The 20804-nt window shown below is 34.6% G+C and overlaps 1 protein-coding gene across 4 annotated transcripts in view; it reads right to left on the bottom strand.

Moving 5' to 3' along the window:
• Positions 1–20804, bottom strand: part of Slit2 (slit guidance ligand 2) — a 332041-nt gene that overhangs the window by 108445 nt on the left and 202792 nt on the right. For all 4 annotated transcript variants that reach the window (XM_026402876.2, XM_026402858.2, XM_026402870.2 and 1 more), the window contains exons 5-6: positions 15751–15822; positions 4425–4496 (exon numbers count right to left, since the gene is read on the bottom strand). In XM_026402876.2, the coding sequence (XP_026258661.1) occupies positions 4425–4496; positions 15751–15822 (144 nt within the window). The remainder of the gene's footprint in view (positions 1–4424; positions 4497–15750; positions 15823–20804) is intronic.

Raw genomic sequence — 20804 nt, forward strand, 5'->3', positions numbered from 1 at the left:
ATGAATATTATAGGTCTGTGACCAATATGCCCATCCACTGAGAAATTTAAGTCAACCCCTCAACGCTGCTTGAACATCCCATATGCCACCACTCATGACCGCAATGCTCAGCTGGTCTGCAGCGGTCACCCACACACAGATTCAGCTTAGCACAAATACACTCAATTGAAATATTTCAATTAGTGGCAAATATTTTAAAAATAGGGGAACTGATCTGAAATTTTCCACTCTGGCTTCTCTTGGAAAAATGGGATTGTTTGGCAGAATCTCCCACTGCAGTAGGATGACAGTCCACTGGAGTTGAACATTGGCCATAACAACACAGGATATCACTGCCAGTTTAGCAAAGTCCTCACCACCTCCAGCTGTCTGATCTCTCTCTCTCCCCTTCTCTATCTCTCTCCCCTGCCCCTATCTCCTATTGCCTTTCTATACCCAGTTCCCATTTCTTACATTTGCGTTCCCTGCCTGGTCCTCATTGGCAAATAAATTTTCAAACCCTAATGCACACCCAATTCCACCTTCAAACTTCATCCACCTGGACCATCAGTCCTACCTTTTGTCTTCTTCAGAGGTCGTGCCCTCTTTAGTCACCAGCCCAACCAACTGTCAATCTCTTCCCCTCATAAATTCTTTTTGCATTTCCACATGTTATTGATACATCCATATAACTGTTCCAACACAATCTTATCACAACTAGACTTCTCCAGAGGAAAAACAAATTTTCTGTTCTTAATCTTATTAACTCTAAATTTTTGTAATTTATCTCCCCAATTGTTTCATTTTTCAGAGGGGTTTGCTTTCAAATTACCTCTTTTCTTTCCTTCAAATTTATGCTGATAATTTTTTTTAATATGGCCAAAATTTTTAGCATATGTGGCATTCTGTAATATGACTTCGGGAATATATTTTTAAGATAGCTTATACATAGTGGACACATGAAATTCAAAGAATGATTTCTCGCATTCCCATGTAAAGAAGTGTTTTCATTGAATGCTAAAGTATGCAACTATCAATTTGAAACCATTTCTCAAAATACTAGTTCACATAATGCAACAGAAGAGATATATTATCTTAGTATTTTATTCAGTGTTTGTGCTAGCAGAGCATAATATTGACATTGCAAAAATAGGGTTGAAAAGATCTCACTGCATTTTATTTCATTTTTTTTAGTTGTAGATGGACACAATACCTATATTTATTTTATTTTTTTATGTGCTGTTGAGGATCAAATCCAGTGCTTCATACATGCGAGGCAAGCGCTCTACCACTGAGCTACAATCCCAGCCTTCTCACAGCACTTTAGCATAGAGAAATTCTAGAACCTTTTAGATTAAAAACTACGTGAAAATGACAAAATTAAGTTAGTTTTAAATTTAGTAAGTAAATTGTATTATTGGCGGGAGGACATGTACAAAGTGGTTTTGATCAATTCCAATTCTAAAACAACAGAAATTAACTGTTACACTTATTTATTTGTGGATGCTTTCACCCATGTGTAAGTCTACTTACATGCTCAAAATCAAGATTTTCTGTTTGTAATGAGAATATATTCTAGAACAAAAGACATCTTGGTGTGTAAATCCATAATGTTAGCCTTTAGAGTCATGGAGTACCTTCACACTTGGATTGTGACTTAGTCTTTCTTATTCCCTTTGTGACAAGCAAGCATAATACTTGGCAGAAAGTTTGGTATTTTATGGATATGAATTGCTACGTTTCAATTCAACTAAAATATGCCAAATTTTGGACAAGAAAAAAAGACATCTTAAATATAGTCAAGGGGTATAATTCATTTCTGAGTCTAGTGACCTATCCCCAGAAAAAAATTGTTTCCAAAGTTATTTTTGAGATGGTATCAGAATATTAAGAAAATGTACAGTAAATTCTATCTCTCCTAAACAGAATTCCATGAAATGCCAGTTCCCCATGAACACACAAGTGCTGAATTACGTCCTTGCTCTCGTTTCCTGAACTTCATTCACTATCTCTATCACAATGAACATTTCTATCAGTGACCCAGAGTGAGTCTCCATCTTCTCCTGTTTGGCTTCAGTATAGTGACATGTTCATATGTCCATTCAATTAAAATAAATTTAATCCCCAAATATTGGGAATCTGAAATTTAAGGTAATGTGCAGGATCCTATTTGTTCATTGTTCCACAAGGGAAAGATACTGCCTAAGATGTCAAAGTGGTAGTTTTTTCAGTGCTGCATCCAATTTTGCTTTAATTTCTTTATAAACTAATTTGTCTAAAGGTCATTTAAAGTGTGAAGATTTTGAAAAGTTAATATGCATATTAAAATAATATCTGCTTGAATTTTCAAAATAAAAAATAAATCTTTTAAAAAGACACATTTTCTCATATCAATTGGTAATTTAAATTATTTTCTTCAGCAAACAGGATCTGGTAATGATGTATCTCTTTGAGGCATATATATTAAGGTCTTTAAGAGATTTCCCATCATTCTGGAATCCTATTTTAATATTGTGAACTATCACTCTTTGGTTATCACTCCATTTGTCATGTTTTGGTATACTTCATGATAATGGTTCTTGCTTAAGTCACCTTTTAGATATTTTGCTAAGATGACCAAAACAATTGTACAAGTTGATTATATTTCCAAAACCTTACTACTTTCAGAAATAATCATTTCTGTCAATAGTAAGTAAGCACATATATTGTTGTTATATTGTGATTGAAAGGCTTCAGTGCCTGGCATGGTGTTCTCCCCTGATTCCCCACATACATATCAAACATCAATATAGATATATACTTAATACATATGTAATATGTATACATATATGATTCCATACCTAATGAAGGTTGAAGAATTTTTACCTAATAAGAATAACAAGGTTCTTCATGAGATTTAATTCAACCAAAACATTTAACAAATTTTTCACATAGCAACTGGGACTATTCATATACCTAGTTAGAAGCACTGACTTATCACAGATTCTTTGGTTTGATCAGCTCTGTTCCATGAAGTAACTCTTGCCGCAGTCTCTTCATACATGAAGTTAAGTGACATTGACTGTGAGTTTGACATCAGGCCACTGCCATGAAATCATAGTTGCATTCTAATTGTTCTGATTTTGAAGTAGCAAGAGTGAATTCCATATGTTAAAAATGACTCTGGTGCACGATTTGAAAATTGGCCTTATTACTAAAATGTACATAAGCACTGTGAATGTTTTCCTTATAGAAAAAGTTAGACTGATATCAACAGATAAAAGTGATCTCTCTTATAGTTAGAAATTAGTAGATAATTTTGTATTTCACAATTTATTTCAATCAATTCATTCATTCATAAATCAAAATAGTAGCTCAGTACATGACACAGCTATAAATTCTACACATTGACTTGCAATAAAAATAAAAATCACAGATAAAATATTTCTAACGTAAGCCATTCTAGTTGATTTTGTTTTTTTAGTTTATTTTATTCCTGAAACTCAAAAGCAACAAATCCTTTCTTCCGGGGGATAGGTTAGTTATTTCTGAACAACTTCCAACAAATGGACTAAAAATTCAAAACCTCTTCACATTTAGTTCAAATTGGATTTCTGAGAAAGTTGTGTCAAGAATGAAACAAACTATAGGAAAATATTTTCTATCAGAAGAAAATTTATAAGTAAATTTTTAAAATCTAGAAATGTGAATCTTTTACAGAAATTTTCAGAAACATACAGGTGGCGTGTCGTGCTTCAGTAACTACAGTATTCATCAATATTGAATTTTGTTTAATTAGTTATTTATGAAAATTATTTTACTAAGTCGAAATTCAATAGAGATTACTTAGTTGCCTCTAACTGATTTTGTCAGATATGCCTACCCAGCAAGGAAAGAGAGGATGCCAATTATAATTCAACTCTGTATGTTGTACATTACAAAGTCAGGAGTGAAGACTTTGAAATGGACCTAGTGAGCGGTTTATTAAAATCAAAAGTAGATTTCAAAGTGACTTTACAGACACAATGTTACAATTACCAGTTAAAAATTATTTTTTTAAATGAGAAAACACCTCTTTCATTGTGCAATAACTAGAAGATATACCAACATATCAGTTACTAAGAGGTTTACTTTTTGATGTTCTGGTTCCTACAAAATTCATTTAATGTTAACATTTAGCAATTTGGGGAATCCTCACAAATCGTGTGGCTCCTAGGAGAATATTTTTATCATGAAGAGAACAATTTGAGTCTTAGCTATGAAATTTTCTCTAATTGTATACACATGACATGCAAGATTTTGCACATATACTTCTTTGATTTTCTGTATTCATCAAGAGTTATTTAAGGTATCTCTCTAGGAGAGCATTTCCACCAGTTGTTTTAAACTAGCAGAGAAGTCCCATGTTACCACTCTAAAGACACAAAGCTCCTGTTAAATGAGTAAGAGAAAAAAGCTATACTCACAGCACTTCCAGGTCCCGGAGAGCCCTGAACGCCCCATCTTCAATACAGCTGATCTGGTTGTAATCCAGTTGCCTGTTAAATAGATTAGAAGAATATATGTAAAAGGAATAAACGGTAGCAAGGGTAGGTGACAGGAAGACTCCTGAAGGGTCTGTGAAGCTCTCACTAACTGAAATGCTCTCACAGACACACTCATCTGCTTAAGAATGTCACAAGCCATTCTGGCCACTCTCTATGCCGCGACTGAAATCTCTTTTTGTTCTGAACTGTCTGTGCAAATAGCAGCCCTTGGAAAGCTCCAGTAAATAATAACTGCACCTTATATTAAATGCCATAGGAATGCAATTTCATTACATCAAGAAAAGCTATCCATTAAGAGCTTTCAGCGTCATCTTGCTGAAACAATTTCATTAAGGTAAAGGACTGTAAATCACTTAATGTCACATGCACCCCCTCAGTGACCTAACAGAATCCATTTATCAGAGAAGCCCAGCTGCATGTTAATTTCGCTATCCTTGGCAAGGAAGAGCAAGAGTACTTTTAGGTTTCGTTCCTTTAAAAGCAGTTTCCCTTCCAGAACTCCGAATCAAGAAAGAGAAATGACATTCCGTACATCTCCCTATCCTTAACCTCAATACACTTTAGAAAGCTAGCAGTTGTTTTATATTAAGAGTCCCTATTCTTATAAATTGCATTCTTTATCATTATTTGCAAATTCTCTGCAGCATAAATATAGCACACTTTTGAGTTAAGAAACTTTCATAATTATATCACTCTCCAAGAAAATAAGTTTATGTATTAAGAAATTGATAAGAGTTTTGCTTTTCTCCAAGATGTTAATCTCAGTCCCAAACACTAAGAAACACATACTACAGGCAAATTGTTAAAATGCTAAATTTAACTATAATAAAAAGTTTAAATGCTGCATAGGTATATTCTAAATAATACATAATTCACACAAATGAATTTTCTCTAATAGTCTAAGTACTCTGTGTTAATTTTTAAGAGAGAGAGAGAGAGAGAGAGAGAGAGAGAGAGAGAGAGAGAGAGAGAGAGAGGATGTTTCTACCTTGGTTTGCTTTTTTTCCCCCTGCTCTTTCTTTTTGATATTAAAGACTTCTGTATTCATCTTGAGGAATCTACTTGATTGGAATAAATAGCCAATACTAATTCCTGTCTGTACTATGTCCCTTTTTCCAAATAAATAGTCTTTGTTTAAATACCGTAGCTTGGTGCTTAGAGATATCATTATTCCTGTAAAGCAAAAGTTATTTTAATGCTTCACTTGAGATAGAAACAAAACATTTCATGAAATAGGTGAGTTGTCAGCTCTACCTGCACTGCTGAGAGAACACAGATGTACAGGGTAAGGTTATGATCATCTTATGAATGAATCTCATCCTTGTTTCAAGTTCAAATTCCCGAAAAGGGCTCATTCATATCTGAGGTATTTTCTTAAAGAACTGTTTAAAGATTCCCATAAAATAGTGATTTCTCTCACAAGACTACTGAATAAACCAATGATTTAATCTGGTGACTTTCAGAGGGCCCCTTCAGATTCCTTACTTTAGAAATTATGTACATAGAGAATGCCTCATGAAATATACATCTAATTTTTAAGTGGGTCTCCAGGAGACACAATCATACACAAGACTACCTTGATGTGATGCAAATGGTACATTCAGGACATGCAATATACAAACAGGTGCACCCCGGAGAAGATACAATTTTATTGCTTTTATAAACTCGGGCTTTCCCCAAATAATAGCTACTACTCATGCTACTATAACAGCCTGAAGCATTTCTACTTATTAGGAAGTAATGCAGAAGTATAATTTCATTTTCCAAGAAGACTTTTAAAGCCTCATGATGTAATATGGCAGCTGTGGTTCCAAGAAAACACTTACATTCTGGAGCACTTTTGAGTTTTACAGATTAAATTCATTTACCAATTAAGTTAATAGCCTTTTTATTTTAAAGTGCTAAAATATATATCTACACTAGTATTCTCTAACCTCTTGAACAATTTATCAAAGCCATTTAAATTAGAACAATGGCATGAAGTGTTACCCTTGACACACTACAAAAGAGAAATTGTTTCCAGACAAATTGGCAAAAATCTTTTAATGCTATCAAATTTGCCTAATGCAGTCTCCAGGTTAATCTGTAAAAGGGTGAGCTGTATGTTTGCCCATATCTTATTATCCTTAGCTGTCAATGTATAAATCAGTGCTGACACAGCTTCTTCTAAATCATGCATACAATACACAAAGGGGAAGCTCTAGCATGCCAGAAAGCACTCAACCAAATCTTGTCCTACAAGGACTGAAAGGCAAAATACTCTCCTTATACCAGAAGTTGTGCCTTTGCTTTAAACTGGTAATTCCACCCCTCTTTAACGTTGCACATAGTTACATACTGCACTTGATTCTTGGAAATCTAAGCTGTATCCATGCTCAGACATTAATGACATTTGACTTGCACCCGACCAAAGTTTTCCTTAAAACTCTACTATATGCCATTGTATCTCAGTTCACAAATCTTCTGAGAATGGAAGGTTTCTCGTGAAGAGGTTACTCATAAGTAAGAACAACCAAAATCAAACAAGTCAATAATTTTTTCACCAATGGGTGGATTTGGTGACAGAGGGATGTTCATGGAAAGTGATGTGCCCGCATGAGTGCCGATGAGAAAAATCTCTGCATGCAGACCTCCATTTGTCTGCATATGGTTCAAGATAAACAGTGTCAAAACTGTGCAGGAGCGTAATTTATTTCAGGATTTCTGGGCTTGTTTCCTGCACCTTGTTTCTCTCACCCTGCTCATGTCTTTCTCCACTACCTTTCAAGCCCCGGGTACTTGTGTTTTCTGTAAACAGGAAAGGATCTGTTCTCAGCCATGCATCCAGAGACAGGCTGACTTTCTTTAGATGTGATTTCCCATTGTGGCATGAAGTTATTCTGAATTAAAAGAAAAAAATTACAAGGGGAGTCTTTTTTCCCCACTTCTCCAAAAATAATATTCAAACTATTTAGCCAGGCATAAGGTAAACTTGTTGGTCTTTAGAAAGATTCAGCTAGTAAGGGTGTCAAGTACAATAGAGGCAATAATAGACACTTTCTTGGCACAGGGCTGCTCACCAGAGGGAAGAAAGGTGGACTTTTCTTATTTTCTGGGAAGAAAGAATCTTCTCTTTGTGTGTGTGTGTGTGTGTGTGTGTGTGTGTGTGTGTGTGTGTGTGTTTTCCTGACCTTTAGTCAACCTACTCTAGCACAGACTCCTGTCTTCTTCCTTATTTTCTGCCTCTGACCTTCCCCTATGCTTCTGTTCCAATTCAAAATCTCCTCTCTATTTGATCCTTCACTGTCCTCATTTGTGAATTTGTGTTTTGAAGTACTACCTTAATCTCGTGAAAATAATGAGGTTAAAAGAATTATCTTCCCGATCTTGGTAAATATGAATATTTTATGATTCTCTTTTCAGTGATGGGAGGAAGATGGTCTGATGCTCTGGGAAGCTCTAGACTTGCTTGCTTTGATTTTTCCCCACCACTGGTAAACTTAGTCTTAGCCAGTGAAGTTTGCCGACAGACCACCCGTGTTACGCGGTGTCACTCCACGCCTCACACATGTAGAATTTCAAAAGCTGATCTGATTTTCTTTAATACTAAAAATAATTTGGCCTAATTTCAGAACTCGATTTATTCTAGTTATAGGAGACAATATATAATGTTTCTAAATCTAAGTTTTATAAATAGGTATGTTGTGACAAAAAAGAGTAAATATATGCTTATTTGGCATCCTGAAAAAAATAGTTGAAAATATTGTATTCTGATCCATTAAAGTTCTCTGAAGGGATTTCCTCATTTCCTTCTTTAAAATTTCGATACCATACCATGCTCCAGTTATACATATAAAACTTTCCTATTAATTTCACTTTTTAGTGTGTCTAAAGTATCAAATGCATATTTTTATATAGCATCCAACTAATAAAAATATCTTATTATTGTCTTCTTTTTATGAGAATCAGGACACGAAAAAATATACTTAACTGTGAAATAATACATAACTTAAAATTCTTAGTAATGCCTAAGCTAAACAGGATTTGTCTCAGGGTCTCAACAAAATTATTATGACTATGATTCATCTTTGTTATATTTTGCTTAGGTTTAAGTATTAGAAATAATTTAGTTCACATTCATGTTACTATTATAAGGTAAAACATTACAAAATTTTAGTTGACTGAAAACACATTAATGTGCTTAGAATCAATGAGGGAATAAGAACATTTCCGTATAGAAGATATCTGCTAAAACATGAATCAAAAGGAAGAGAGGAAAAAAATTGTTGTTAAAGATATGGATAAAATGTCTTCTGTTTATTTCCTCTGTGTATTAAATTCAAGTCAATATAAGTTCCCAAATATACAAATATTATGTCAATGTTACTTGTAAGGAATAACCCAAAATATAACCAAAAATATAAATTATAATGCATATAAAGGGTACAAAATAATATGAAATGCCCCATATAAATAATAATCTTAAATATACATTTTAGCAAGTCATATAATTTCTTCAGCTTAAAAACACATCAGTATTAACCTGGGCATTAGGAAACAAAATAAAACCAAACAAAAACAATGAAGGTAAAGATTATTCTGAGAAACACAAACCAATTTACATTGGGAAATAGGCATCTCATTTTTTATTGAAATACTCTACTATAAAGTTATATCTGCTGGAACGGGCAAAAGGAAGATGGAGAAAAGAAAATAGGTTGACATTCAGATTTTATACAGATGAAAATGAGGCTCACAGGTGTTCAACAGCTTATACTTGATAGGTAGCAGGTATTTTGTTAAGCTTTAGTTATAATTTAGATCTATGCATTTCCGAAGCCCATACTCAATACCCTAATGGGTAAAAAATAAACCCAGGAGGTTTTATCTTTTGTTTTGTTTTGTGCTGGGTATTGAACCCAGGGCTCTGTGCCTGTGAAACAAGGATTCTACCAAATGAGCTCTATCTCCAACCCCCTAGGAGGTTCTTAATTCTTGAAATGGTAATGATCGTGCTTCAAGGAATAGCCCAATATATGAAAAGACTTCAAAATTTCAGAAAAGGAAGAGATTACTCTAGGCTGAAGTAATCCTAAGTGACAGAGGAAAAAAGTGATCCTTAAAAAAAATGGTAGAATCCACTAGATAGAAAATAAAGTGGGTATTAAATCAAAGGGCTTTTGTGCAGATTCAATGGGCAAAGAAGCTGTAAGTCTAAGATGACAATATAGTACACAGAAAAAACTCACTGCTCTCTCAGAGGAGAAAGTCTGTGTTCCTACAGACCCTCTTGCTCTAGGAAAAAATTCCGCTATGTTCCCAGGGCTTTATGACAGTGCCGACAACAAAGGTGGTTTTTAATTAGTTGGATTACTTTGAAGGAGGTAGAGGTGGGATTAAAAACAGTGTCCACGGAAAAAATTTTGGCATCTTTGTAAAGTTATCTTATGAGACTATAGTCTGGACACCAAAATTCAATCATCGGGTTATTGTAACAGTTCAGGGGTAGCAAAGTGGGCAGATCAATGTTGGAAAAGCAAGAAATTCTCTAAGTCCTGTTTTTGTCTCATAGGATAACACTGAAGCCACAGTAATATCATACTAGTTCCTCTTTTATAAGTAAGTGCATTGGATTTCCAAATACTCAGTTTGTCCTGTGTTTTGTTTGTTTTATTTTGGTTTGGAAGGCATTTATTAAGAAATATTGTATGCATTATTTTTTAAGAGAATTCATTGACAAAGAAAAACCACATAAGACACTCTGGAGACAAAGCAAAATGCAAAGGTCAGGAGGTTATTGAAAACCAACTTCATCATCGTGATTGGGGATTACCTCATTTCAGAGTGTGATTTTGAAGTGAATGCAAACCAGGGATATTACAGAACCATGGACAGTTCCCATGGTATTGACAGAAGCATCTGCTAAATGCTGATTTTTTTTTTTTTTTTAAAGTTCCCAAGACAACTTTTGGTTGTCTTTCAGATCCACAGGAAGTGTTCTGTATGTTAGGGGGAGTGGGGGACTGGCCCCTGTAAAATAGAATCCATCTTCATTTACTGGCTCTGAAAATGAATTGCCTTCTCTACATATTTGCTCAGAAGTTTCTAGGCCCCTTGAAGACCTGAGGCATGTAATCTAAGTCTAAGGACAGTGAGCCCATCCACAAAGAAACAACTCACATTTCAAAGGTATTGTTGGCTCAGGCTTACTGAAAATAGTCTAGAAAAGGCCTGGGGCAAGAGAAGCTAAGATGTCCACTGAAAATTGATGAATATTAGTTTCATAAGGAAGAAAAGCAATGAAGTAAACATGAAAACTGACTGAAGCAGAAATTTTGCAATTACAACTTAACTTACATGACAGAGGTACATAAAGTCTTTCATTTGCATAGGAAAATTTACATATACTCTTCTGTTACATATTGATTCTATATTAATTGGATACCTCTTACTCCCTTATCATCGTGAATTACACAAAGGTTAGTAAAGAGAAACTAGAAGAGAAATATTTCCAAACTAGAAAAGCATAAATATATAATGAAATCTATATATATATATATATATATATATATATATATATATATATATATTTGTACCTGAGATAGAGTTGTGGGTTCTTCTATAGGTTTTAACAAAGTAATGAAAAAGAAACAACAAAACAATAATAATGATTAGAAGGACGAGGATGATGAGGAGGAGATGATGATGACAGAGTTCCATTAGGAAATAAAATAGATTTTTAAATAATTGATAGAGCTCCATAAAAACACGTTACAGAGATCCACTTTCTCCTGTTTGTTGAAACTTGTTATGGTTAATAATAGTGCATCACAAATTGGGCGATTTCTTTCCTAAAATGTCAAGGCCATACATCATTTCTTCCAAATGTTATCATGAACTTACCCCAAGAGAACCATGCTGAATCATCTTGTGACTTAAATCTTTGTCTACACATTAATGCACATGAAGAAAGAATAATGTATATTTTCCCCCAACTTATTTTTCTTAAAAACATTATTTATCCTGAAAAAAGAAAGATAAGATTCATAACAGTTTTAAGGTTAAAGAAACTGGGATAATGCAAACAAATGGGAAAGGTATATATTTATTCACTATCAGAAAATGATAGAATTTGAGTACATTTTGAAGATGTAGCACAAAACGGAAGGAGGAATATGCAGGCTTGGTCTACTTTACACGGGGCATAAAATAATTCTTGTTGGAACTTAATTATTTTAAGTATTCATATTGTACTTACTAAAAAACTAACGTATATTGTACTCACTAAAAAAGTAAATTAAGTTAGGCTTTGTCTTTGTGATAAACTTTGTGAGTAGAAACTAACAATATAGTTAATTTTTTTAAAAAAGTCTATCTATATGTGCTTTTTGTTGTTGTTAAATCCTGGGTAACTATAACTGGGATTTTTTTCTTTAAAAAATGAGACTTTTGACATATTTTGATACTTCAAGTACATACTTCAATAATAAACTGGCAAGTCTCAGTAACAGAGCAAGATTAAATATGGATATTCTTCAAGAGGATTAAATTAAGTGGGAATACCTAACAGATACTTGGAAACAAATCAGTGCACAATGTAACATCTTCCTTCATGATTCAATTAGAAGGCAGCAAAGGCTTCATCACTACATCCATTTTAAATCTTTTAAATACACATATGAATTTTCTGAAGAAAATTTCTATCAACACTGATTACTATGTTGGGGAGGCATCCGTTGGTAATGACGGCATCAGTACTTTAGTTAATAATTTGTGACTAACAACACAGATGGAAAAATGCTGCCAATGACTATCTTAAAAATTTATTATTCACTTGATATTTTAATATGGTCTTGTTCTCCCATCTCACTTGAGGGGAACATAAGTGGTTTAAATTGTGGCTAGAGAAAAATAAAGTAACAAAATTAAATACAAAAGGCCTTTAATCCCGTTAAGAAATTAATAGAGATAAGCAAAAAGTTATGGGAAGTCCTCCGTGGAGATGCTTAAGGGCAAAGATAAATGTCCATCTGCCTAGAATACTTTTAGCATGGCTTGCCTGAAGGAAGGGGAGTAAAATCTGCTAATTTGCAACATTAGCACAGCATCCATTTCATGTTGTCAGGATGCTGCCTTGAGCATATTAGCCAATCTACAAGATTAAAGCAAGTGCTTCCCGTAGAAATCTTGCGGTAACTGGAATTTGCTCTGAATAAGTCCTGAATGTGGCAAATTCAATAAACCTGCTAGAGTGCATCAGACGGGCCTTTTTGATAGTCCTATACCGAAAAAGATCTTCATGCAGCTACAGCACATATTCCTTCCAACCATTCTTTCTTCTTTTATTGTCTAAATTACTACCTACAGGAACCATGACAGCACCATGCAGGATTGTCAACTTGAAAATGCAAGCACTGGTATGAAAGATAGCACAAAGGGCTCCTCTGCCATCTCATATTGGATGCTGATCATATTAATATTAGTGGTATTTTGGTGAACCGTTACTTTATGTCTTGTGGTTATTACTGTATTTGACAATAATAATGTGAAATTAAATTTACTCAGCTTTTATATATCTTGACAGATAGTGTTCTGAAGTTTGCATAATAAAACTAAACTTCAAAGCTCATCCCATGAGATTAAGGTTTTTTTTTTAAAAAAATAATGTAGTTTAGACGATATTTTAGGAATAGAAAAAAAGGGGCCTATAATATTTCAGCTACCTTCCTAAATAAATAAGCCTATTAATGTATTGTGAAACTTTGATGTCACCTATGTTGTCTTTTATATTGTTGCATGGAAATCAGTGAGAAAAGAGGGGTAGGGATAGATTATTTTGCCTATCATCATTCATTATCAAAGCAGTTTTTTAAGCTGCTTTTCGTCCCTAGCAACATGTATCCTCAGATTAGAAATTACTTGAGCTCTGCTCTAGTCATTGTCCCCATATTCAGATCCCTGTGTTCTCCCCACTGCTGCTTTGCTTAAAGAAAAAAATTGTCACATTTAACATTTAATTTCTCATCTCATACACACACACACCACTGCACTTTGGTTTTTATCTTCCAATCTAATCAATATTTGAAATCAGACCTTGATCAGCCTCCTTCAAAATTTTTTCTCAACACAACTTTACCTACTATTCTTCACCAAAACACAATATAAGCCATTTTCCTTAGATTGATTTATATTTCTTTCATGAACTCTTCCTCCAAACATTCACTGATGACTTCAAGCAATGCTTTTATCTTTTTTTCTCTCAACCCCTATAGTACTTACTATCTTGTTTATAAATCAGAATACTGTGTATATTAATTCGGTACCTTCTAGCATACTTTTGTTTTTCCATTTTTAACTCTGTCTGATTGATTCAAAGTAGAATAATCATACCCACTTCTAACACCGCAATTCATTTGTACATTTTTTATGGATATCTTCTAGCCGTTGGTCAGTTGAATATCTGTAGAATGAAGTGCTATCTTCCCATAGCATGTTACTATTTTGAAATATCTTTCACATATCTTATTTTTCTAATAACAACAAATAAAACCAAAAAACTATCATATTCATTTTATAAAAATGAGAAGAAAAGCTCAGTGAAGTTGATGGATTCACTCATGTCCACAAATGCAAACAACAACAACAACTCCAAAAATACTCCAGAGACTCTAATTGTGAATTCATCTGAAGGCATGTATAATACAGTCTTTAAATTTGGGAAAAACTCATGCATGCAAAAGGAAAATGACTTAAAATATTCTTTCCTCATAGCAATTGGCTACCATCTCACTTTTTCCCCTCTTAATCTTTTATCTTGTTTATAAGGCTAAATGAAGAGGACATATGAAAAGTCCCCCATGACTTTCCCTACTTCTAAATGTAGATGTATATATGAGAGAAAGGCTTCTGTATATTTGGATTATCCGAACATTTTGACAAAGAATATTAAGAGCCACTGTTTTAAGAACTTAGACATAATATTCCTGTAAGATTGCAAAATACATTCCCAAGGGACAGCAACTCTAGCCACTGCTATATTTGACAATAACACAATGAAAGCATGAGTAGGTGCTACCCAGTCCTTACATTGTTCTAACCAGACAGAGACAGATTTGAGCTTCCTTCCTCACTGAATCTACCTCGAGTCCTCCAAGCCCTGACTGGCGAAGATGAAAAGAGGGCAAGTGAAATCCCTTTAACTTGAGTGCTCATAAAATCCTGGGGTCATGATTTTAATGGCTATATTCCTTTATACCTACAAGCTGTAGTTTTCTGTCTTTACCTGTACATTTAGAAAGTACAAGTTTAATACAAAACCCATTTATATCGAGGAGAAGATGTAAAGGCAGAAATCAGTAGCTTCGTAAACAGTCATCTTCCTTGACAGGGAAAAACATCTGTCTCACTTTTGCTACTGGAAAAATAGTACTAGATCACTCCAAGGAGAATTCTGAATATAAGTTCATTCTTGAAAAAGTGCCTGACCTGTTTATTACTTGCTAAAAAATATTGGATTGCTGATAGTTAATCTCAGCACACAGGGGTCCCCCCCCCACTATAGTTCAAACTAGCGTAAAAGCTAAGAAGATATTTTATGTCCTAGCATTCACAGTCAACTGAAAACCATCATTTCTAAAGACTAATATGGCAATTTAAAATTTATAAAGATATATATCGACAATATTAGAATTGTCATTGAGATCTTAAATCTGATATATACCTTAAGAGCAATAAGCACTTAGAAAACATTTCAACACAAGAAACCAGATTAAAGATTTATCAAAGAAAAATACAGACATATACTCTTCTTTTTTTATTTTAAAAGAACATATACACATTCTTTCATGAAAAAAACAGGAAGACATAATTTTCTCATTTTCAAACTTTTGACATTTAATCGAAAAACTCTAGAAAACCTGTAGGTTATATGTATCTCTTACAAGAAAATATTATCTACTCCACCCTGAATAAAACAGTTCAGATTCTGCACTTCCAGTAAATACCAATACCACTGCAAAAGAATTGGCTGTAGGTGGCTGGCAGAAAAAGGGAAGAAAATATGTTGTAAATATATTTTTATCAAATCGTTTCATTAGTTTTCAATGAATTTGATAATGACTTCATTTTCCAGACATCTTCCAAATGAGAATCTTTTAAAATAGCAAGAATTCAACGTTTCCTGAGCTAGGATTTAGAAATTTATGTAATATAGATTTAGCTTCAAAAACAGATGTTACTGAAAAAAAATTTAAATATGTATACTTACAAATTTTTAATATCAACTGCCCCACGGAAAGCCTTCCTCGGAATTGCCTGAATTTGGTTTTCACTCAGATCACTAAGAATAACGACAAAAAAGAGATAAAGAACAAATTATAAAATATAACTTTAAAATTATTTTCACCAAATGTTTGAGGAGTGATAGGATATCGGGGGAAAAAAAACGACTTGAAAATATCATTATTACATGCACAGCAATATTTTCCAATACAAATATTTTACATTTCTAATACAAACTAAAGGTTAGACTAAGAGTAGTCTGTGAGGTATACCTCCAGATCTTTAATTTTTATAATAAATTATAAAATATGATACTTTAATTGAAGTCTTGCTTCAGTTATGAATAATAAAATATTCCTTTAAAATAAATGATCAATTTTTTTATAACTCAGTTTTTGGGGTTTGGAAGTTTTAGTACTTCCTAGTGCTCCAACATCAGTGATATAACTTACAAAGAACATAGGAAAGATGCCCATTTTTGCTTCCTCCATCCAGAAGGTGGATACCAAGTGATACACCCTGGACAGGATGATTAAGTTTTCATAGCACTTTAAGTAATCTTGGAAATGGAACATGGCAGCACCAGCCCAATGATAAAATGAAGTTGTGCATGAAATATTTATAGTAGGTTGATTTAAAACCTTCTTTAAATAATTCTATTATAGCCATAAACATAGTCTGTCTATATTTGCATTTTAATTTAATTGAAAAATACATTTTAATCAAGGAAAAAAGCACTCTGCGCACTCTGTAGGTGGAATGAGAACTTTGCAAAACTCACTCAAAAGCTCACAAGGTGGATCATTATTTTTCTTTAAAGAGTTCAGAGGCAATGTTAACAATTCCCATACTATTATTAGCCTTAATGATTAGGTTAAAAATACACATGCAAAAAAAATGCCACTGAAAACAGAAAATTAACTTCTAGCTTTAAATAACATTAGCAGAGAACAGAGACTTGGAATAATAGATACATTATTAATATAACAATGATGGTTCTACGATTATCTTTAAATTTCTAAGAATCACTAATTCTCACAAACAGAAATAAAGCTACTGACCACAGTGCATAGCAGACAGAAACAGAGCCCTCTTCTAATATGTGGAAGCACATGGACTGATTCATCCACATCCTGTCCTCCAAAGCTGCTTATGACCAGACCTGCCATCCACACACTTGTAGCCATGCAAAGAAGGGAGCTAATTGGCAGACACAGAGATTTAGTGTGTAGTCTTGACCTCATTACCACCAAGTTTTTAACTGAAATTTGCATTTATATCTTGATAGCCTCACTGTTCAAATAAAAACGTTTGCTAAGCAATCTGTAAAAGAGTAAATGTTAATCTCCTTAAAGAGAGAAGGTCTTCAGCCAAAAGGAAAAAAAAAAAAAAAGAAACTCATATTTAGGTTCAAGGAGTAAATTTACAATATGTGCTTCTATGGGAGGTAAGGCAGCCATCCATTTCCTAAATGACACAGCTAGTTACTGCTTTCAATAGTTTAGTACATCCCTAAGAGTAATAACACTTCATTTCCTTAAAAATTGCTTATTTCTCCAGCTTGCCATTGATTCAGACTGACTGACTTCCTTTTTTAAATTACATCTAGTTAAAAATATTTAACAGGATATATTTAAAAGATTTGATGGCAGAAACAGTGTTCAAAGGAGACTAGGAGCAAAGAGAAAGCAAAGAGAAATTGGAGGAAGAAAAATCAGAAGGTAATAAGGAATGAAGGGGAATAAAAGATAGAATTTAAGTTAATATAAGTTTATAATGCTTTCTGATAACTACTCATAACATTTTGACTATTGTTGACCCAGCCAAGTCCCTGGTTTCTTTTTGTTGTTGTTTTACAAGGTTTTATTAAAATATTTTGCTAAGGTGACTTGTATGAACCAAAGAAAGAACTAAAAACCATTTCAAAGATTTTATTCATAGTCATTTCTCATGTTTCTATATTTCCAGGCTTTAATGCTTTTTCTATTTCAAATCAATTACTTTATATTCATTCTTCCAGCACACATATTTCAGTTATAACAAAAGAACAGCAACGAAAAACTTGTTCTAATTAGTTATACATGACAGTAGAATACATTTTGACACATTGTACACAAATGGAGCACAATTTCTCATTCCTCTGGTTGCACATGGTGCACAGTCACACCAGTCTTGCAATCATACGTGTATGTAGGTAATAATGTCCATGTTTTCTAATTCCCCCCTCCCACACACACACCACTTCTTAGAGGAAGAGTGCTTCAGAGAGCAAGAAGGTGAATAAAAATGGTAGAGGTGTTTGCTTTAGAGGTGGCCTGCTCCCAGCCTGAGGCCACTGAATTTCCCACCTGCAGCCTCAGCTTGGCTGTTTCTAGGCACAGTCTTACCCTAGAGTCATGTTCTCAACTGGGGTCCTGGGGGATGGGAGGAAAGTTAGGGAATGGCTTTAGGTTGTTCACTGAGGAACACTGAAATTTAGTGAGAACATTGTTTCTTCTGAATTTGATTTCAGACTTTTTAAAGATTACCTTTGGCAGAATCCCAGGGCAATGGAATTACTTTCTCTGGCTAATATTTACCAATCTTTTCTTTTTTTTTTTCCCCAAGATTGTGAGCCTGTCAGTCTCAAAGCTGATTCTTTTAAGGTTAATGTTTTATGTGTGGCTACCCCCTGAGTAGACCATGCTATGGGCTCTCAGCTTGAGAGGCAATTTTAGTTTGAGACCCATCCATCTATCTGTCTATCTATCAACACATCATGTAGCTTGAGAAAAGGAAGATGTCCATGGTAAGTAAAGTGTGACTGGTGTCTGAGAAAGATGATCAAGGAGGTCAGAGAGGCAATAGTTACTGGAGGGTGGTTGACCAAAGCCACCTTCAAAATAAAAGGAATTCTTATTTGAAACATGTTTAAAAATGATTTTGCTCAACAATTCTCAGCCTCCAGTCTAGGGGAGGGGTTTGTACATTTTAAGTGGGAGAAAGCCAAAGAGAAAGGTAGCATTCTAGAGCCAGTGAGGGCGTAGGCTTCAGGACAAGCATGATGGTGCATGCTGGTAATCCCATCAATTAAGGAGGGTGAAGCAGGAGGATCACAGGTTCAACACCAGGCTCAGCAACTTAGTAGTCCTAAGCAACTTAGTGAGATACTGTCTCACGATAAAAAAATAAAAAGGATGGGGACCATAGCTCAGTGGGAAAGCACCTTTCAGTTCAATATCCAGTACCATAAGTAAATAAATAAATATAAATAAAAGCACAGACTTAGACCCAGTTGATGAATCCTAAGCACTTATTAATCAAGTGATCTACAGAAATGCTTACCTTCCATGTGCCTCCACTACTTCATCTGTAAAATGGAACAATAATGGTGCCTATTTCATAAAATCGTTGGGTGCATTCAATAAGTTCATACTTTTAAACTGTGCAAAAATTACCTGGCTCATAGCCAGCCCCACAGAGGTGTTGGTTACATGCATGTTACAAATATCCTATTTGGAGACCCAGCTATTTGCCCCCAAGCTCATCTTCTCCATTCCTTGAAGATCACTGTAGGCACCAGGAGGCATACTAATAGGAGAGTATTGTTCTGTGAATTTCGTAAAATGAGTAAAATAAGTCAGAACTACTGAGACTGCGAGACGGAGCTGCCAAGGGAGGAGTTTGTAATTATATCACCAGGCAATAGAGTGTAAAAATTTGTTTCAGAGGAAAGAAATGGCTTGATTGGAGTTGATTTTTAGGAAGATCAATCTGCAAATTGAATTTTACAGTAGGCAGGGGAAACGTAAAAGAGGTGGTATCCAGCAGCGTCTCAGAGAGTTGGCAGGGCTCCCATGCACAAGACAATATCTTTCAGAGAACTTCAGGAAATAAAGTTGGGAGTTGGGCTTAGTTCCAAATGTAAGGTCGTCACTGTAAGTTGAGGTGACTGTCATCTCAGGTAGAGCTGGGAACCACTGCAGTTTTCTGAGTAATGGAATCATAAAATGGAAAGTGTAGAAAAGATCAGGGTGCTAGCGATGCAGAAATTGGGAGGGTAGAGCATGAAGATGAGGGGTCTATGAGGGTTTTGTTAAGAGGTTATTGCCAGTGCTCATTCATGAGATGGGATTTTCCACAGAAATTTTAAGATACTGAAGAACATGAACTTAAAAGCCTGGGTTTATTTGTTTTCTGAGGTGACAAGTAATTTTTAAAAAGCTGCAAAGAATGTCCCATTCTGAAGGTAATCTCCTTAGGAAAGATGAATGAGGATGAAGGAAAGCAGCTACAAATAGGCAAGAATTTACATTCTTCATACTTGACATGTTGGGAAGATACTGACCTTTTAAACCACATCTGAGAAGTGGTCCTCTTGGCCAGTTGTGAAACCCTGACATTTCTAATTTTAGACCATCTCTTTTCTAGTACCTTTCACCAAAATACATCAACAATGTATACATTCAAGCTCCTTCTTCCCATTCTTTACTGCCATGGTCGGTCACTATGAGAACTTCTATCAACCTTCATCAGCACTTTCATAGATGGCAGAGATTCCAATCTGATCCTACTGCCAAGATGTATATTCCCTTCCAGTGACCTCCCACAAGAGTATCACTATTATATTTTAAAACCAAATTGTATCAAATCAGTTCCCCCTGAAGTCTTACTTATTCCATTTGCAGAGACACTATATTCTCCTATACTCTACTTCCAATCACCAGTGAATTCTCTTCAGCAAATATCCAGAATTTGACCTTCTTGCACCTCTTCTCCCCACATCATCTCCTAAGGCTTAATAGCCATCAACAACCCTCTGCTCCTGCTCTTGCCTTGTTATAAACATGTATTATGTCTTCTCTGATCAAAACTGTTTATAGATGTCTTGCCTCTCTACAAAGGAAAGCTCAAATCAACACTAAAGTCTAAAGTCTGCCAGTTCCACAATAAGCTGGTTGACACATCATTTTGACCTTATCTCTCTCTACTCCCACCCCCTCACCCCCACCTACTTTGCTCCAGCTGCACTGGCCCCCTTGTGGTTTCTTGAAACATCAT

This window comes from Urocitellus parryii, chromosome 10, assembly GCF_045843805.1.
Source record: "Urocitellus parryii isolate mUroPar1 chromosome 10, mUroPar1.hap1, whole genome shotgun sequence".
Taxonomy (NCBI): Eukaryota; Metazoa; Chordata; class Mammalia; order Rodentia; family Sciuridae; genus Urocitellus; species Urocitellus parryii.